General features: G+C 46.9%; 3 protein-coding genes and 1 long non-coding RNA gene across 9 annotated transcripts; 2 read left to right on the top strand and 2 right to left on the bottom strand.

The window, feature by feature from the left end:
- The first annotated feature begins 718 nt into the window (after positions 1-718).
- rab38b (RAB38b, member of RAS oncogene family) lies at positions 719-3,876 on the top strand. The gene is made up of 3 exons (XM_086131505.1): positions 719-1,083; positions 2,524-2,801; positions 3,137-3,876. The coding sequence occupies exons 1-3, from the start codon at positions 729-731 to the stop codon at positions 3,290-3,292; spliced, it is 789 nt and encodes a 262-aa protein (XP_085987631.1). The 5' UTR covers positions 719-728; the 3' UTR covers positions 3,293-3,876.
- Positions 3,877-5,141: 1,265 nt separating this feature from the next.
- LOC147194083 (transcription regulator protein BACH2-like) lies at positions 5,142-10,233 on the bottom strand. Of its 4 annotated transcripts, none has more exons than XM_086131501.1 (5): positions 10,121-10,233; positions 9,799-10,017; positions 6,972-9,218; positions 5,916-6,122; positions 5,142-5,629 (listed from the first exon to the last, which is right to left on the bottom strand). In XM_086131501.1, the coding sequence occupies exons 2-5, from the start codon at positions 10,015-10,017 to the stop codon at positions 5,384-5,386; spliced, it is 2,919 nt and encodes a 972-aa protein (XP_085987627.1). In that variant the 5' UTR covers positions 10,121-10,233; the 3' UTR covers positions 5,142-5,383. The 4 variants fall into 4 exon arrangements, with proteins under 4 accessions (XP_085987627.1, XP_085987625.1, XP_085987626.1 ...); XM_086131499.1 differs by having other exon boundaries at positions 9,784-10,017; XM_086131500.1 differs by lacking the exon at positions 10,121-10,233 and having other exon boundaries at positions 9,784-10,087.
- An 883-nt stretch (positions 10,234-11,116) lies between these two features.
- Positions 11,117-16,592, bottom strand: map3k7cl (map3k7 C-terminal like). 3 transcript variants are annotated; one of them, XM_086131228.1, is made up of 5 exons: positions 16,348-16,592; positions 15,245-15,339; positions 14,476-14,534; positions 13,908-13,996; positions 11,117-12,465 (listed from the first exon to the last, which is right to left on the bottom strand). In XM_086131228.1, exons 2-5 carry the CDS (start codon positions 15,318-15,320, stop codon positions 12,300-12,302), a joined length of 390 nt encoding a protein of 129 aa, XP_085987354.1. In that variant the 5' UTR covers positions 15,321-15,339; positions 16,348-16,592; the 3' UTR covers positions 11,117-12,299. The 3 variants fall into 3 exon arrangements, with proteins under 3 accessions (XP_085987354.1, XP_085987353.1, XP_085987352.1); XM_086131227.1 differs by having other exon boundaries at positions 13,908-14,023; positions 15,245-15,326; positions 16,348-16,581; XM_086131226.1 differs by having other exon boundaries at positions 13,908-14,023; positions 16,348-16,554.
- LOC147194085 (uncharacterized) lies at positions 12,384-13,676 on the top strand. Its single transcript, XR_015103083.1, has 2 exons — positions 12,384-12,482; positions 13,355-13,676. It is a non-coding gene; the product is annotated as an uncharacterized LOC147194085 (long non-coding RNA).
- Positions 16,593-16,605: the final 13 nt, after the last annotated feature.

Raw genomic sequence — 16,605 nt, forward strand, 5'->3', positions numbered from 1 at the left:
AACTTGCAAGTATTCAAAACAAATACTTAAGGTTTCAAAGTTTGGACTAAAATCCGGGTTCGGGTTTCAAGGAGGCTCAAAGTCAGCTTTTGAGGCCGAGTTAAGGTTTCAAATTGGGGCTTCCGGCCCAGGGTTGGAGTTTGAAATTTGGGTTTCAAGCCTTAATTTGACGTTGAGGTTTCATGGCAAGGAAGGGCTTCAGGGTAGGGTTTCCAGCATGGGGGAGGGTTTCAAAGAGAGTTTCGAGCCTCGGCCATGGATCCAAACAAGCATTAGGGTTTCAAATTTGTTTTAAAAGCACTGCTGGGCTTCAAGTTGTGGTTTGAAACCGGAGTTAGGCTTTGTTTGACCTTCAAACAAGGAGTTCAAAGTCGGGTTTCGAGCCAGCGTTCGAGTTTCAAGTCGTCAGGGTAAGGGGTTTAAAGGTGGGTTACGGTCTCGGATGAGGGTGCTCGGCAACATTTGAGGTTTCAAGCATGAGCTTAGGGGTTTTAATGTTGCATTTCAAGCAAGGGTTTATGATTCAAATCAAGGTTTCAAGACCCCGTTCAGTTTCAAAGTAGGGTTTCAGTCTTGGGTCAAATGAGGATGAAATTAGGGTTCCAAGGCTGGCCACAAGGTTACGGTTTCAAAGTAAGGTTTTGTTTTTTTGGTTTTTTTTGTAAATGTGCATTTTAGCTTATCTAGCTATATAATTCCAGTTCCCTGGTGTCATCACCATAATTAGCATGTCAACAGGAAGCGGCGACGCGCAACGGAGCCCGCCCCTCCCCGCGCGCTCACGAGAGCCGGCAAGCGGGAGCGCGTCTCTGCGTGTAGGGTGCGCGCGCCCGAGAGAGAGAGAGAGAGAGAGCGAGTGTGAGCGAGGGTGGCCTGAGAGCATGGCGAGCGCCGGCAAGGAGCACCTGTACAAGGTGCTGGTGATCGGCGACCTGGGCGTGGGCAAGACCTCCATCATCCGCCGCTACGTGCACCACACCTACTCGCACAACTACCGCGCCACCATCGGCGTGGACTTTGCGCTCAAGGTGCTGCGCTGGGGCGCCGACGACACGGTGCGCCTGCAGCTGTGGGACATCGCCGGTGAGTGACCCCCCGCGCGCACGCACGCACTTGACTCGAAGCGACTTTGGTTGAAGTGACTCGATCGCGTAATCCCTCAACTCGGAGAGGCTCACTCGACTTCCTCAAATGTTGACTTTTTTTCTAAGGGGAAATAAGCAAAAGACAAAACGTGCGGCGTCGCCCTGCGTGCAACACAACTTTCTTAAATGTTCGGTCACGGAAGCGCGTCCACGTGGGCGGGCCATGTGGGCGGGCCATGTGGGGTGCAAAAAGTCATTCGAAAAAAAAAAAAAAGTATTCAAAGATTCGATTGCATTCATTAGGGCTACAACTAACAATTATTTTGATAGCTGATTACAGGTAATCTGTCGATTCATTGATGCGATGACGTTTTCATTTCAAGTTGACAGCGCAGTTTTATGATGAGAATCCAGGTGTATTATCTTCTCTCGGCAAAAATCATATTCTATTTAGTTACAAGGTTGGAATTTTTCCAAAGCACACAGTTGACCTATAATACAAACATTTTACAAGACTAATAGCCATTTTTTTTTCTATTTTAAAAACCATTCATGCAACCAGAATAAAGTCAGAAAGTTTTCCAAACTTTAAAAAAAACAAACAAACGTCATAGTCCAAGAGTCAAGCGTCAACCTCCTTCGCTCATGTGAGGCTTGTTAGCGTCTTCTGGTGGGGGGGGGGAGAATGCAACGTGACACAATTGATGTTAGGCACAAACCCGGGTCACCAGATGTGCTCTTTGTCTCGCTTGAGATCCGCATCGGATGCAATGCCCCTCATGTGACCTGCGCCATTTAAAACAACGGCGGCGTGACAAATGTCTGGACGGTAGCCGTGTGTATTACTTTTTTTTTTTTTTTTTGGTCCACAAAGGAGGAAGTGCACGGTGCACATCCTGTCATATGGCGGCTGGTGATTCAGCTGCGCGCTTATTTGTTTCGCACGTGGGAAATGTCACAGCGACGACAGCAAGAACCTGCTCTTACACACACACACACGCACATGCACGCACAGCAGGTCTTGTGCAAATAGTCATTGTTAGTGTCAACAAGGGCGGCCTGTGTGCACTGAAGGAATGTGCAACATCTTCAACAAAAACATCAACTACGGCGACGTCCATTAGCGTGCCAAAAGCGCTGCGTGTCTCACCGCTCGTCTTCGTAACGTGACCCACGAGGGCGGCCGTCGGCGCCGTCATTGTCGTCCTGAAACAGAAGGTCGTTTTGTATTAGAATGAATAAAAATGACAAGGAAAAGTTTGATTCAAAGTAAACTGTAAACTTTTTTTTTTTCCAAGAAAATCATATTTTCCAAGTAAACAGTCGCAAAATCATCACAATGGTCATTTTTTCCATATGTTTTTTTTTTCTAAATAAAAGATGTTTCCCGAGAAAAAGACCATGTTTGTTCTTGTGTATTTTACGTATTTGGTGGCAGGCCAGGAGCGCTTCGGCAACATGACGCGGGTGTACTACCGCGAGGCGACCGGCGCGTTCATCGTGTTCGACATGACGCGTCCCAGCACCTTCGAGGCGGTGCTCAAGTGGAAGGCGGACCTGGACTCCAAGCTGATGCTGGCCGACGGCCGCGGCATCGCCACGGTGCTCCTGGCCAACAAGTGCGAGCAGGGCCACGCGCTTCCCGCTAATGGCCTCAAGATGAAGCAGTTCTGCAAGGAGCACGGATTCGCCGGCTGCTTCGAGACCTCCGCCAAGGTTGCCCTTCATGGTTTTCCCCATGCTTGGAGATGACCATAAAAAAAAAAAAAAGTCTAAGCACACCTGTTCAAATTCCAGGCGTTTAAAGTTCAGCTGTTCTATAGCCGTTGACATATATGTTTTAAGGTCTTTTGAAAATATGTCATTTTTTGAAGCATCGTTGTGATGTGATCTGATATCCGGTTCAAAAATGAAAAAGAGAAAATTATTCGAACGGATATTGTGGAAAAAAACAACACTGATTATTCTTCTTACATGATATTTGTTATTTGAAAAACGTATGCACATTTAAAAAGGTTTAAAATAATTGGTTCTTCTTCCTTTTATCACAGGACAATCTAAACATCGACAAGGCGGCCAACTTCCTGGTGACACAAATCATGGCGAGCGAGCACGCCTTGCTGAGGAGAGCCGCGGCCACCGACACCGTCACGCCACAACTCGACCGACATCGCCAGTCGGACGGATGCGCGGGATGCCTCAAGTGAACTGATGAAGAGCCTCAAAAACTCCATTTTGCACATCTTTCAGTTTCAGTTTCAAATCCTCTTTTTTTTTAAAAAATTATTTATTTGCCATATTTTGACAACTGGCGGAATGGTCATCGTCGTATTTATTCAGTTTGCTTTCATTTAACAGTCCCATCAGAATTCATATTTCACACACGCACAATTTATATATATATATATATATATATATATTATATAGGCCCAAGTGTTTATAATTTTTGGGCCAGTGTAACATTATGCGCAGTTTGAATGCTTTGAATGTGAAGATTGCGCTTTAACATTGGGGAGAAAATTGCTTAAATTTAAAAAAAATGCTCATGCGTTTAAAGTTTTTAAGACAACAAAGAAGTGTTCATCTTGCCCTGTATTGGCTCCTATTTCAAACGTGACTTGATACCATGCTAATATGCTAACAGTTGGAATGCTCACACAAGGTAAGATGGCCACCTGGCCAGAGTTCAAAAAGCGCTAAAGCAGTTCGACATGGATTTTGCACACAAGGTCAGGTACTATTTCTGACAAGGAATACCAACAGACAGAATGTCGCATTACTGACCTTCTTCCTGCTGAATTATTCCGCCATCTTGACAAGGTTGAGTGTCCATCCTACGCATCGGCAGCTTTGACGTAAAGACACCAGCTGAATGGCATTCCAATTAAGTGGCTTACGTCGCCTTGTTCTTGAAATTCTGGCGCCCTCTTGTGGCACGTTGGTCGCATTACAGCTTTTTACGAGTGATACAGTTCATATTCACACAGAAATCTGAAAGTTTTGCGACTCTCCCTCAAGAATAGTGTTTTTTTTCTACTAAAAGGGAAAAAAACCAAACATTTAAAAGGTTCTACTCAAATATATGTGAATATAAACGTCATATTTTTACACATGAAATCCAGGTGAAGATGCTGTGTTTGAGTGTAAATCTGTACATATTTAAAAGAATTACATTTACCAAAGATCAAAGGTCAAAAGTAACGCCTTTACAGCAAAGAAACCAAATGCAACAGTAATCAATATAAGACAATGGTTATGTATCTATTCCTGAACCTTGGCAGGACATTTATGGGTGAGTGCACCTGTTAGAGCAGTTATATTATATATATATATTATATTCATCCATCCATTTTCAACACCGCTTATCTTGAAGAGGCGTTGCTGAAGCTGAGTTGAGACTTTGGGCAGAAGGCAGACCACACCCTGAACTGGTCCCCAGTCGGTCACAGGGCACATATGGAGACAAAAGACCAGTCGCACCCACATGGAACACCGTCACTGAGTGGCAACCTATCCCACGGTGTCTGCACCGTGTACCACTACAGCATCAGCGACTGATATAACATCCATCCATTTTCCGAACCGCTTGATCCTCACTAGGGTCGCGGGGGGTGCTGGAGCCTATCCCAGCCGTCTTCGGGCAGTGGGCGGGGGACACCCTGAATCGGTTGCCAGCCAATCGCAGGGCACACAGAGACGAACAACCATCCACGCTCACATTCACACCTAGGGACAATTTAGAGTGTTCAATCAGCCTGCCATGCATGTTTTTGGAATGTGGGAGGAAACCGGAGTACCCGGAGAAAACCCACGCAGGCCCGGGGAGAACATGCAAACTCCACACAGGGAGGCCGGAGCTGGAATTGAACCCGGTACCTCTGCACTGTGAAGTCGACGTGCTAACCACTGCTCTACCGGGCCGCCTTGATATAACATTGTATAATAAAAAATATTCTATAAGGAATTAAAACATTCTAAACGTGAGTGGTTAATTCATTGTAGTTAAATGTTGCATCATAATGCAATTTCAAAACGGAGTATGAATGACTATGAAAGTAAAATATGAAACATACCCATTTATTTATTTACTTTTTACCACATCTCTGTACGGCAATGACTTGTGCGTTTTAAAAATAAAATGTGGTCCTCGAGCACCAAAGAATCAAAATGGTGCCTACTCGTACAAATATAGATGCAGGTGTTGGCATCTACTAAACATGTTTCAGGAACTTATTAGCGTACGAAAATAGAAAATGAGACAAGAAAAGACTAGAAATTTGCATGAGGCCTCCGTGCCTCTAAATGTCCTCCAAATGTCCTTCCGTCCCAGCTGTTGTTGAGGAAGCTACGGTAGGGGTCAATAGTAAGGTGTCGAGGTGTGATGTGAGGAGGCATTGGGGGTCGAGGAGTCGCAGCTGGTCTGGCCCGAGGTGGCGGGCCTCGCTACAGACGCGCTGAGTGAGCGTCCTGACGCTGAGGCGTGTGGTGGTCTTCAGGTGCCGAAGATAGTTCTGCTCCACTAGAAGCTTTTCACGCTCGCACTTCTGAGGCAAGACAACACACAACATAGCCGTTGCGTTGCAGGGAAGCCATCACTCAAGAAAAATAACTCACGGATGCATGAAACTGATTGACTAATTTGCAGACTAGCTAAATGGTTAACTCGCAAATAACTACCTGTAACTGACCTACCTGATACATTTACTTGAGTTGTAAACATTCTGTTTTGACGTCAATGACAATCTGTTTCGCTAGCAAGCAGCCTCATCCATGTTGCCGCTATCGCAAGAAGGCCCACGTATCGATTCGATGCGTCTGCCTGGCTCTTACCAGTTTGTTGATTTCCTCCTGCAGGTTTGCGATGCACTCCAGCTTCCTCTTGCGGCAGCGCTGCGCGGCCAGCCTGTTCTTGCTGCGCCGTCGGACGTCGTTGATCAATTCCAGTTGTTGGCGTGTCAATGCATGCTGACTCCGCAGATTCTGCAGGTCCACGTGATTCAGACTCACGGCGTGGTCCACAGAGAACGGGAGATCGACCTGATGCGCACACGGCACGTTATGTTTACATCAGCATGAGACCGGTCAAAGGTTCACATCCGAACAATCTTGTTAGCGCTTTAACAATCGGTCTTGTTAGCGCTGCGTTAGTACTGTCAGTCAGTCTTGCTATCATGCGCACGTGTTAGCGCTCTTTACGACCAGTTTTGTCAACACTGTAAAAGTTAGCATCCTAACAACCAGACGTCTTAGCAGACAATCAGTCATGTTAGCAGCCTAGCACTCTTTTTAGCACTGTTAACGCTGTCCGTGTTGTTAGCACTCTAACAGTCAGCCGTCACTCTCAAGAAGAGCATGAAAGCAATCGTTTTTTTCCCTTTTGTTTAGCAGTCTGGTAGTAAGTCTTGTTTGCACTGTTAGCAGCCGAACAATCTGTTGTGTTCTAACGATCAGTCCCAATCAGTCCTTAGTATTTTCCTCAGTATCCCCTCAGTATTGTTCGCACTCTAACAATCAGTCTTGTACTCAAGACTTGTTTAAAAACCATAACAGACATATGCACACACGCTAGCTGGCATCAGCACAGTTAAATTGTGAGGCAACTGTCAATTATTAAGTCGTGGATTGACTCGGCAATGACATCATCAAACTGCCTGCCAATAAAGCACACTGAACTCTGGGCGCAACACACACACACACACACACACACACACTCGCACACACTAGTGAATAATTAACTGGTTGCCATCGTCACCCAATGCAAACATTTGTAAATTAGTTTCCAAGAAATGGACGACTTACAGTAATTCCCAGTCTTTTCAGGAGGCCATTTTGGAAGCCACATAAGTTGGGCCTGAATCAATAGGTCTCCGTTCTGTCAGTACTGACCTGTCTGGCCCGCTCTCTGGGACACCATTCGCCCTCGCCGTCTGTTTCTGAGTCACCGTCCTCACCCGAGTTGAGGGATGATAGTCCTGACTGGGACGCTCCCTCGCTCTCAGACAGTGGGCCTCCTTTCCACGGTGGTCCTCCCCGCTCCAAGTCCTGATTCTGTACCAGGGAGAGGCACTTGAGCCAGTTTTGATGAGAGGGGCCCGCTGAGTCAGACCCGGAGTCAGCCGTTCCCTCGTTGCTCCCTGGAGGTTCATTTTTCAGTGTGGCACCCAGGACCAGATCGGGACTACAGGAAAACTGTGTTCCTGGTCCTTGTTCTTCTTGCTCTGTGATGTTCTGATCGAATTGGGCCGAGTCAGACCTGGAACATGTGCTCATGTCGTCGCCGGTGCCGTTTCCTGGAAGATCTGTTCCATCCTCACATAGACTTCCAGGACCTTCAACTTTCCTGGTGACTTGGACTAATTTTGTTCCTAGTCTTTGTTTGCCGTCTTCGGAGATGGTCTCCTCATGAAAGAGGTCTGAGTCAGACCTCGGACACATATCCATATCCTTGCATCCCGTTAGTGTTCGAGGACCTTCAAATTTCCAGGTGGAACTTGTTACCCGATCAAGACATCCAGCAGAGCTTGTTCCTGGTCCTTGTTCTTTGATTGAGATAGTGTGTTGATGAGAAGGGTCATAGTCGGACATGGGTTGCAAACTGGTGCCATATCCTGAAATCTTGGCGAGGTCATTAAGACCCGTAAGTCTTTTGAGAACTTCATCTTTCCGGGTGGCATCTGGAAATAGCTCGTGCTGACGAGAGAACCTTGTTCCTGAGCCATTTTCGTCATCTTCTGTGATAGGGTTTTTTTGCGAAAGATCAGAATCGGAATGAAGACACTTCAATCTGTTCTTGTGTCTGCGAGCTTCAGCTTTGTGAATGGCATCTGCTACCGGAGTGAAAGCAGCAGAAAACTTTGTTCCTTGGCCTCTTTCTCCATCTTCGGTCATAGTTTTTGGATGTGAGGGGCTAGAATTGGACCCGAGATTCCTGTCCACATCCTTACTATCCATTGGTCTTGTAGGGCCTTCATCTTTTCGAGGTTCACCTGGCTCAAGGTCAGGACCACTTGGGAACCTTGTCCCTGGTCCTTGGTCTGCATCTTTTTGTGATGGTGTCCTGAGAAGAGGGCAGCTAGGACTCGCATTGGCACTATTGGCTGCAAACTCTCCTCCGTCCTCACATCCGGGAGCGTCACCTGCTACCAAATCAGGACGAACAGAAAACGTTGTTATTGGTCCTCCTTCTCGCTCTTCTGTGATAGTTTTCCGATTGGATGGCACTGAGTGGGGTGTGGGATCTTTGTTGGGGTCAATTCCTGAAAGTTCTGCTACATTCTTGTGTTCTGTTATGCTTCCAGGACCCTCATGTTTCCAGGTGGCAACTGGAACCAACTTGAAACCACCAGAGAACCTTGTCCCTAATCCTTGTTCTCCATCTTTTGTGATGGTGTCCGGATGAGAGTGGGTTGAGTCAGACACGGGATTCACATCGGCACCATTTCCTGGAAGATGCTCTATGTCCTTGTGCTCTGTTAGTCTTCTGGGACTTTGTATTGGCTTGGTAACACCAGAGAACCTTGTTCCTGGTCCTTGTTCTACGTCTCCTGAGACAGTACCCTGATCAAAAGAGCCAGATTTGGATTTGGGACACTTTTCCAGATTGTCACCTTCGCTGCCACAAGAACCTCGAAGCACCGTTGCATCCCGACATCCGTGAATTTCAGTTGCTAGACCGGCATCAGCACAGATTCCCGGTCCTTGTTGCTCTTCCCCAATGCCCTTGTTCCATCCGCAATGTTTCTGGGGTGTCTCTTTCCCACAAGCCAGTTGGAACTTCCGATACTTGGGGCCTCCTGCACCCCCAACACACCAAAATGATGCGGTCGTCCTGTCATTCCCCTCCGGGCAGCTGGGCGAAGTCGATTCCCTCGGCACTGGTTTCGCGGCTTTGTGTCGCGCGTCCTCCTCCTCCTCGCTCTTCTTCTTCTTCATACAGCACCTCTTCCTCTGTGATGGTAGAAGCGGTGGACCCGAGTTGAATTTGGGGAGCAGGAAGTCGAAGCAGGTCTGGTCCAGGTCGCGGAAGCCCAGCGTAGATGCTGCTTGGCGAATTTCCAGGATGTCGTGTTTGCTGAAGAGCAGCTCAGATGTGTAGGCGAATGTCAGCAGGGGCTCGAACCCGCCCGCGGTCACCTAAGAGACAGGAAATATACGTCATGATTGTCTGATGACTTTTTTGGAATGTCTTTTTTTTTCCCCCAAAGTGCCCTTTTTATTAGGTACACATTCCAATTTAGGGATTAGGTTTATATGTAAATAAAGTAAACGGTGCAAACACTGTGACATCATCATCTGTGATTGTTTTTTTTTTTGTATATATACTGGCCACTTCAAATATGTACACTTCCCAGTGACCACCAACATCAAAAAATATATCCAGGCATTGCAATCATTGAACGTGCCCCTCATCAAGTGTCCAGTAAGCACCCTCCCTCGGGTAAACAATGTGACGTCATACCCAGGAAGTAGCATATTAGCGAACCAGCCACTTCATTCAAAGCAGTATTAATGGAGGTGTACCTAATGAGGTGTCCAGTGAGCGCGCACATACAGGGTCAACAAAGTGACGTCATTCTCAGAAATAATTGGCCACTTGATCAGAAACGCCCTCCCATCACATCCGACACTGAAGTGGGCCAGTGACAGCACGTGTCCAAAGGGGTAAACAAAGCGAAGTCACCCTCCTCAAGCTACTCACTCGCGCAGCTCTCACCTCGGGTGGCAGCGTGACGCCATAGCCGTCGTCCTGCTCCCGGTGGAGCCTTCCGGCGAAGTAGTCGCTGCACGAAGCCAGGACGGCGCGATGGGCGTGGAAACGGCGGCCGTCCACCTGGACGGTGACGTCACAAAACGCGCCACGCAGCCGCAGCTCGTCCAGGCGCCGCAGCACGCGCGTCGGGTGCGCCGCGCACGCGTACGTGTACGAGGGCATCTACGCGCGCGCGCGCACAACGTTAGACACACAAGTGTAGCCGCGCGCAAAAAGAGTCGAATGATCTTTACAGTGCTAAATAAAATAAATTAGCCACGCTTACCTGTTCGGAGTCACGTCCAGTTTGTTGGGGAGGTTAGGACGACTTGGAGCGCGCTTCACACACTCATCTGTCAAAATGTGTGGGTGTGAGGGAGGGAGCTGGCGTGTGCGTGTGAACGCGCGCGCGCGTTTGTGTGTCGCAACAGCGCTGACTCATGCTGATAAAAGATGAGCAAGCATGTTTTCCCGTCCAACATCATTCCCGTCTCGCCCCCCCCCCCACCCCTTTACTAACCCGCTTCCAGGAAACAAACGCAATATGAACATGAAAACAAACAAAAAATAAATAAACACTAAAAAGTTGAAAAATGATGTCATTCAATTCAAAATTTAAGAAGGTGCTTTGAAACATGGCAATGGAACAACTCTCATCAATGTGTCTAAAAAAATACGGAGGTGACAAAATCAAAACAAAAATGAAAAAAGTAAAAACAAAATTGATGTTAAAAAATATATACATCTACACCGGGGGGGCAAATAATTTTTTTTGTTCCCGGGCTACTTTGTGGTTACGGCTTCCGTCATTGGGCCCTTATGACGATGAAACCAAATAAATATTTATTCGTCTCATCGTATGATCACATATGCACGGCAATTTTTTTTTTTGCCAAGCTTGAAACTACAAATTTGTTCAAAGTAGAATCATGACCTATTTCACTCCTTCAGTTTTTGAATTGGAACTTCTGAGGTCAATTATACATTCTGCACATTTTCAAAGAACAAAGACAGATATTTTTTTTTTGCGTGCGTGTGTGTGTGTTGTATTTGAAAACGAGAAGTAATGACGCACTGAATCACATTGTGTCGGTGTACCTAAGCAAGAGTCTCGAGTGTGCGCATGGAACATTCCAGGTTGCGTGCGCGTGTGTGTGTGTGCTTCAGATGTAACTAAAAGCAGAAGTGTGGTCAGATTGCAACAGAAGCGTTCCAGCGACCAATCAGGCGACAGTTTCAAATCAACTTCCTGTTTCCATGGAAGAAAGACAGAAAGCGTGTGCTCCTTGGAATCAAGTTTCGGTTTATTGAAAGATTGCTGTTGCGCGAATTAGCTCCGACGTAGTTCCCGTTCGTTCATCCGGCAACCAATCGCAACCTCGCCTCTTTTCCTTCTCGCCGTGACGGGAAGTGCGACATTTGCAAATGAAGTGGGGGAGGGGCTTGGAGACTGACGATTACGATGAGTGACCGGACTCGTCGACGATTGAAATCTACCGTGAAGTTCCCCAAACTTGACTTGTGTTTCGATGCAGCATGCACACACATCACAATAACCCTCAGAGGTGGCTCGTACGCCGTTACATCTAAGCCAGGTAACTTTTGGGATTCGTTCTACTTGCCAGAGTAGTTTTACAGCAACATTCATGTCACCTTTACTCCAGTTGTTCCAAAGAAATACAACTCTTACTCCGTTACGGTGGGCGACATTCGGCTAGCTACTTTCGTTTGTATCTCTCAATACTTCCTTGCTCTGTCCGTTTCTTTGTTTCGGTTCATCAGAGAGACTTCTGCCTCGAGGGCTGACATGACCATGTCGAACGCAAACCACTAACAACGTTTCATTTCATTGCACTCATCAAACAGAACCAAGCTGTCCGCAAGTTTACAAAAGTGATTAATTCACGTGAAGCGTGGCAGAAATAACTTGCGGTCCTGGCCGCACATTCAATCTGTTTAACCTTACAGACTAAAGAACAAACAAAAACAAAAACACTGTGTTATCTGTCCCTAAAGAACAAAAAACAAACAAAAAAGCCCCACTGTCATCTGTCCCTGGTGAAAAATTTGTATTTCAGCCTACAAGCCAAACTTAACCAGAATCCAAACCAACACACAGATAATCAAGTCTGACTTCAGCGGCGTAGACGTTCAGAAATCCCAGTTTTCTCAAACGCACCCTCCACGCACTGAACATAATCCTGGCCTGGTTTCCGAAGTTTTGATCTGCACAAATGCCGCCTTCAACTCCGTTTGGACCACATCGCTGCACCTCGGGCTGCCTTCCACGCAGCTCCCGTGGATACACCAACGTAGCGGCTAACGTGCGCTTCAATGCTAATCTTTGCTTCCACAAAGATGGCCCTTAACGTCGGAGCTCCAAAAACCAACGACGACATAGCATTTGTGTTTGGTTTGTTAAAAAAAAAAAAAAAAAAAAAAAAAGTTTCCAGATAAGTGTACGGTCAGGACGAGTTGGTCCTGCGTAGCCGCTGCAGTTGCCGCGACCGCTCACCATGCTTCGTCACTAGTGTTTGGTTTTCCTCAGACAGACGCCGGAACTCGTCCTCCAGGCGGGAAATCTCCGCCGCTACCTTCTGGTCCTCCACCAATTCGGCCAGGAGCTGACACCTGGGGGACGGCGACGGGTAGGAGGAGATGAATGTGGCAATGTCGTGCTGGCCTATTTGTGGCAACATGCTAGAATGTTAACATGGACATGCTAGCAGGTTAGCATAGATGTAAATGTAGCCTCTAGCATTCTTCCGCTCCAAGTACTTGAAATGATTTATTTTTTAATTCTAAACAAATCATCCCCTTTAATGCCTAATTTTGCATCTTGAATCGTCATTTCAAATCAACAGGGTTTTCCCACTGATGTACCAACAAAGCTTGACAAAAGTTCCAGGTGTTTAGAAGGGTCCGATTCGGCCCGGACAAGGACCAAATATGTTCTGTGATCTTAAAGCTTGAGTGACACATAGTTGAAAATCAACTGTGATAAGAGACCACAATAGCCAAAAGTTTGATGAAACATAATTAGTCGTGACTGGCTGATTAGATGGGTCTGTTAGAGCGCAAAGAAGTAACTGATCTGTCTTGGATCTAATCCATCCTGGCCATGGTTACATGCCATCATAAATCAAAACTACTTTTATTTGGACTACAGCAACCGGGAAAAAAAAGGATCATGACGTAATGCCTAGACGGGTCTGCTATAGTGCGGCCAAGAATCTGAGTTGCCGTTTACTTCATCTCTCACTTGAGTCACATACTGCAAAGTCAGTAGGATTCTTGCACTACGTCACCCAAAAGCTTTTAGAAAACAACCCTGATGAGATGGCTAGACGGGCCTGTTGAAGCACAGACTAAAGTCTTCCTTTAAAACTTTAAGAAAGCAACAGTCTTCTCGATCCGATTAGTCGGGAGGGAAAACCGCATTCCCCCGTCAGGATTTCCAGCCGCCATTGGTAACGTGAACGCGAAGTGACAGTTCTCTGCAAACAATGTCGACCAACAGGACGAGCGAGGTCTGACGGCTTTGGCTCCGCTCCTGACTGGAATTCTGACATGAGTGAGGGGGGGGCACCCGACGAGTCGGACTGGCAACATTCCCATCGAAAGGCATGATTCACGCCGGCGGGTGGCAAGTGGGCCAGCTTGCCTCAACTCACCCACCGGGATATATCGAGAAGTAAAATGTTTCTCATCAAACCCGGCCATTGCTCTGACTCACGATGTGACTTTGAATTGTGTCCGAGTGTGTACGCGTGGGCGAGTCTGAGGGGTGCGCGCGCTGTGTCGGGTTGCGGCGGACTGTAAATAAAGTGTCTATTAAAAGACGGGGGCAGATTGTGTGGCTAATCTGTTGTTTACGTCGGGATGATTGATGGCTCTTACTTTCAACAGCGGCTAATTTTGTGCATGGGACGTTTCGCTTTTGACGTAGCAACAGTGCGCTAATGTTGGGCCGATACACGCCCCAACGGGTAAAAGTGGTGGAAAAGTGATATACGTGTATTTTTTTTCTGCCTTCTTCGACTGTGAAGAATGGCAATCCGTGTGCAACTCACTTGCGTTCCTCCAGGGCGGCGATGTCGTGCTTGACTTGGTGGAATTCCTTCGCCATCCTGCAGTGTTCCTTGTACACGTGCACGCTCTCCTTCAGGGACACGCACGGCGACACAGGCTAAACCAATGCACCCCAAAAAAGAAGCGTAGCAACAAGATGTGAAAAGGTTACAATGATGGCTGTAAATGTTAAATTTTTTTTCTATTATGAGTGAAAATATATTTCGCGTTGATCCTTATTATTTTTTGTTTATATTAAACGAATGACAAAAATATTCCACAATATTCTAGAAATACATTTTAAAAATCAATAAATTTAAAAAATAATTAAATTTAATTTAATTTAAAGTGAAAAAATGCTGTTGATCGCAAAAATTAAAAATAAAAAAAGTTACAGGACTCAGTGGACCAAAGGTCACAAAAATGGACACTTACAGTCCCCCCCAAAATGAAATATAGTAAGCGACTGCATATTACTCATTTCCAATTTCCCAGGTTCCACGAACGCTCCATAAAAGTTGATTTTGTCCCCGTGACAACATGTTGAATTTGCGTGGTGCCTTTGCGCACCTGAAGTCGTTGTTCAAGTTCTGGGAAAGTCTGCGCAAGTTTGTCGGCATCTCGTGTGTCTGTCGAAAGAATGCGAAACAACATTTGGTTAGCACACGGTGCTAATCTTATTTCATGACACACATAATCAGTTGAAAGTGCAGATTGGACGGGAGGGGGGCGGGGGGGCACAGCACTCCAGCCTCAATGGACTGTTAATTACTCTTGGGTGCCCCTAGTGGTCACGGGACCCGAAGCAGGTGCTTAAGTTGGCTTTCGCCTCGGGCCGGCTGTTTTCACGCCAAACTGCCGTCCCTAATGAAGTGTCCGTCGGATGCAGCAGCAGAGAGAGAATCAAACAGGCGGTCGGTGCGTGAAGTCATGCGGAACGCGCAATGACAATCCCATGCGGGCGTGACGCAACCTTCTAAAAGTGTCCACGCCGCCGCGCGGGAACAACAACAAGAGCATTTGTGCCGCTATGCAGGACGTGACAACATGACGGCCCCCGCGGGATGAACCCCGGGTCAGGGGTTCGGGTGGCGGCAACACCTGTCACGGCCGCAGAGCGCAAAAGTCAATGCAGGGTGCGTGTGGCGCTGGGCGGGGCCCGTGGGCTCCATTTTGGTGGTCAGAATGCGCTGCGTGTTTTCCACACATGCTGGAACCGCAGCCCGGCTTTGTGACATCTTAAATGATCAAACGGCACTTCAAATAGGTTGTTATCAGTATTTTGGGGGAGTGGGCAAAAGCTGCTCGCGCGCGCGTGTGTGTGTGTGTGTGTGCATACCTGATGTATGGTCAAGGCTGAAGGAGATCTGAACTTCGGGTACATCAGGAGACACTCTTCTGGCTGACGTGATCATTTAACCCTGCGTCACAGTTCTTGATATATATAACAGCACCACCGTTAGGTTTGGTGAAGCAGCATGTTGCTCATTTCAGCTGTCATGTCAGGAATGAGCTTGAAAAACTACGACCAACTGACTGACTTGATAGCCTCGACACCAACTTAGAAACTGGAAGGAATAACTGAGTGACTCGCAGACTGCCTTCCCAATGGACCAATGGACTAACTGACTAACTCACTCACTGACCAACTAACTGACTCGACTTACTAATTTAGGGAATCAGTAACTGGTTAATTGGCTCACTGACTGACTGGGAATTAATCACATGCAAAGTGACTGGCAGACGTACGATCTTACTACTTAGCTGGTCAATTGACAAACTGAAGGCTTAATTAGCGGACTTAATGAGCAACTGACTGAATTGGCAAACAAAAAGAATGACAAGGTAAGTAATTAACTGACCAATTACTAGGTGAACAACTTACCCACTAACTGATTAATTGACGAATTATTTGAGATAAATGGTGAGTAACAACTGTCTGACTGACTGGCTAACTGATCGACTTTGACTGTTACTAATTAACTGCTCCAGTGATTAACCAACTAGAAACGGCCGGCTGACTCCCCAAATCACTGATTTACTGTCTAACTAACCAACTGACCGACATACGCAAAAAAAAAAAAGACAAACTAATAAACTTATCGACCAACCATAGCTAATTAACTAATGAACTAACTGACCCGCTGGCAAACGCACTGACTGACCAAATCACAAATTGACTAATTGCCCGATTTATGAGCGAATACAACCATGGGGAGGTATCTCACTCTGACGGTGTCAATCAAAACACAACAGAGTTACGGTTTATGCGTACCGAATGAAGTGTCAAGCAAATGCAAGACATTTTTTGTGCATGCAACAGTAAATAAATCTTGCTTAGTGCTTTGAAAGGGGCTTAACCGTCCTCAAAGTATCCATTTGACAACTGCCAATTAAAGATGACATCACGACCATGCAGTCAAACCAAAACAAAGAGCTTACCCGAAGCAGCCCCTCCAACCCTCCAAAACAAACCCAGAAAAAGTCGAAAGTCAGGCAAATCCGGTCCACAGAGTTTCCTGAGCTTTCGGGCTCGTTCTGGCGCCGGGCCTCCTTCGCCTGCCCCCCCACCACCACCACCTCCTCCCCCTCCTCCTCTTCTCGCCGCTCGCTTCGGGGGGTCTCGTCTAAACGCGCTTCTGCCCGCACATGAACTACACGAAAGCATCGGCAACGCGCGCCCAGTCGTCCACCCTCCAC

This window comes from Hippocampus guttulatus, chromosome 15 (genome assembly GCF_054856545.1).
Source record: "Hippocampus guttulatus isolate MCC_2025c chromosome 15, RoL_Hgut_1.0, whole genome shotgun sequence".
NCBI classification, from domain to species: Eukaryota; Metazoa; Chordata; class Actinopteri; order Syngnathiformes; family Syngnathidae; genus Hippocampus; species Hippocampus guttulatus.